Source organism: Antrostomus carolinensis, unplaced genomic scaffold (genome assembly GCF_000700745.2).
Source record: "Antrostomus carolinensis isolate BGI_N321 unplaced genomic scaffold, ASM70074v2 scaffold40430, whole genome shotgun sequence".
Taxonomy (NCBI): Eukaryota; Metazoa; Chordata; class Aves; order Caprimulgiformes; family Caprimulgidae; genus Antrostomus; species Antrostomus carolinensis.
Genome location: NW_010291496.1, coordinates 38,869 through 40,958, shown reverse-complemented (window position 1 = coordinate 40,958; position 2,090 = coordinate 38,869). Strand labels below are relative to the sequence as shown.

The 2,090-nt window shown below is 48.4% G+C and overlaps 1 protein-coding gene across 1 annotated transcript in view; it reads right to left on the bottom strand.

Annotated features, from left to right (window-relative positions):
• FAH (fumarylacetoacetate hydrolase) overlaps positions 1–2,090 on the bottom strand; it is an 18,989-nt gene that overhangs the window by 12,672 nt on the left and 4,227 nt on the right. Inside the window, exon 4 of the mRNA XM_010176426.1 lies at positions 1,676–1,725. Within this exon, the coding sequence (XP_010174728.1) occupies positions 1,676–1,725 (50 nt within the window). The remainder of the gene's footprint in view (positions 1–1,675; positions 1,726–2,090) is intronic.

Below are 2,090 nucleotides of genomic sequence, written 5' to 3'. Positions count from 1 at the left end.
CTTGGGGGTACTGATGGAAGAAAAGCTGGATATGAGCCACCAATGCAGGCTCGCAGCCAAGAAGGCCAACCATATCCTGGGTTGCATCAGAAGCAGCATGGCCAGCAGGTTCAAGGAGGGGATTATTCTGACCCTCTACTCCACTCTGCTGAGACCCCACCTGGAGTATTGTGTCCAGCTACGGAGTCCTTAGCACAGGAAAGACATGGACCTGCTGGAACAGGTCCAGGGGAGGGCCAGAATAATGGGCCAGAATAAGGAGAGGCTGAAACACCTCTCCTATGAAGAAAGGCTGAGAGAGTTGGGGTTGTTCAGCCTGGAGAAGAGAAGGCTCCAGGGAGACCTTATTGCAGCCTTTCAGTATTTAAAGGGGACCTATAAGAAAGATGGGTACAAACTTTTTAGCAGGGCCTGTAGTGATAGGACAAGGGGGAATGGCTTCAAACTAAAAGTGGAGAGATTTAGACTAGATACAAGGAAGAAATTTTTTACAATGAGGGTGGTGAAACACTGGCCCAGGTTGCCCAGAGAGGTGGTAGAAGCCCCATCCCTGGAAACATCCAAGGTCAGCTTGGATGGAGCTCTGAGCAACCTGATCTAGTTGAAGATGTCCCTGCTCACTGCAGAGGGGCTGGACTAGATGACCTTTAAAGGTCCCTTCCAACCCAAACCATTCTATGATTCCATTATTTATATTATGTTAAGTTGTTTTTGCAAGCTCGGTAAGTTATCTTGCAGCTCCAGCAGAGGACACAGCCAGTGCTTGCTCTCAGGAGAAGCACGAATCACACACAGGACAGAGCTGAACATAAGTGTAGTGGAAACCCAAATAACTTGTAGCTGCGTGATAGAGACAATGACATCCTGCCAGGGCAGCACGCTCATTCACAGCACTGACAAGTGCTGGGAGCCAGCAGGTTTTTGACGAGACATATTCAACCTGAAACTATTTGCAGGAAGGTATCACATCTGTGGAAACTTGTCACAGTTCCTCTGGGCCAGGCTAGACCTTGTCACAAACCAGGGCTGCACCCCACAGGAACCAAATCCCAGTGGGAACAGGGCTTAGCTGGGAACGGGGCGAGTTCATGTCCCTGCTCCTATGAAGGTCACACCCCTCAAGTGATTTTGATCAAGTTGTTTTGTGTCCAAATAGAAATTCATGTTAAAAACAGGGAAATGTTTATATATCTATATGGATACACTAGTGTAGAGCGGAGATAAGATTTGGGATGCAGAGTAATAGTCAGGGAGCTTATATAAGGCTTTGCCAGAGCATCTGCCTTGCAAAGCTTTGGAAGATCTGAATTATTTTCTGATGGCAAACGAGGAAAACATTGGAAACTGAACAAGTGTTTCTTCCTTGGCTCTAGTCACAAAGGTCTTTGGTGATGCCAATCTGATGACAGGAGTTTCGTGGCACCAGAAAAACCTGATGTAGTGAAAACCGCATCCAGGAATTTTCTGGCTGTTATTGAGCTTCCCCAGCCTTTTATTCTTGTGCCACGGACAGCACCTACCATTCATTACATACAATAATCTACTTCTGGCTTCTGCAAAACCCATTCCCTGTCACAGCTCTGATCTGTCTGTCTGAGTAAGCTGGAAATAAAGCAGCTTGTCCGGGCGGGAGCAAAGGGCAGCGCTGAGCAGCCCTCGGCTGCAGGAGACTCACCGATGTGGGCTGGCAGGTGCATCGTCGCAGAAGCCTGAGGTACAAACGCTCTGAAATGAAAAATGACGACTTCAGCTCTCACCAAACTTGCAGCTCTTGCCCTTAAGTGGTTTGTGAGCATGTAAGGTGCTGACTCTCTCCTAGCTCCTTCCTTAATTTATTTTGGAAAGCCTTGAAGCAAAAAAACTTGCAGAAAATCTAAAACAGCTGCACAGGCTGCTGCTACTGAGACCGACACCAACAAGAGCAACGTTGGGGTGTGAGCAGGAAGGGAGGCTTGGGGCGAGATGGCTGATTTCCCAAGGGGCACAGAGAAATGTCCAATGCCCTTGCACACAGCTGAGCAGGTCACCACTGCGTGGAAAGGATGATTTTATGGGATGCAGCTCTCGGGGTGCCCGATTCAAGCTGCCAC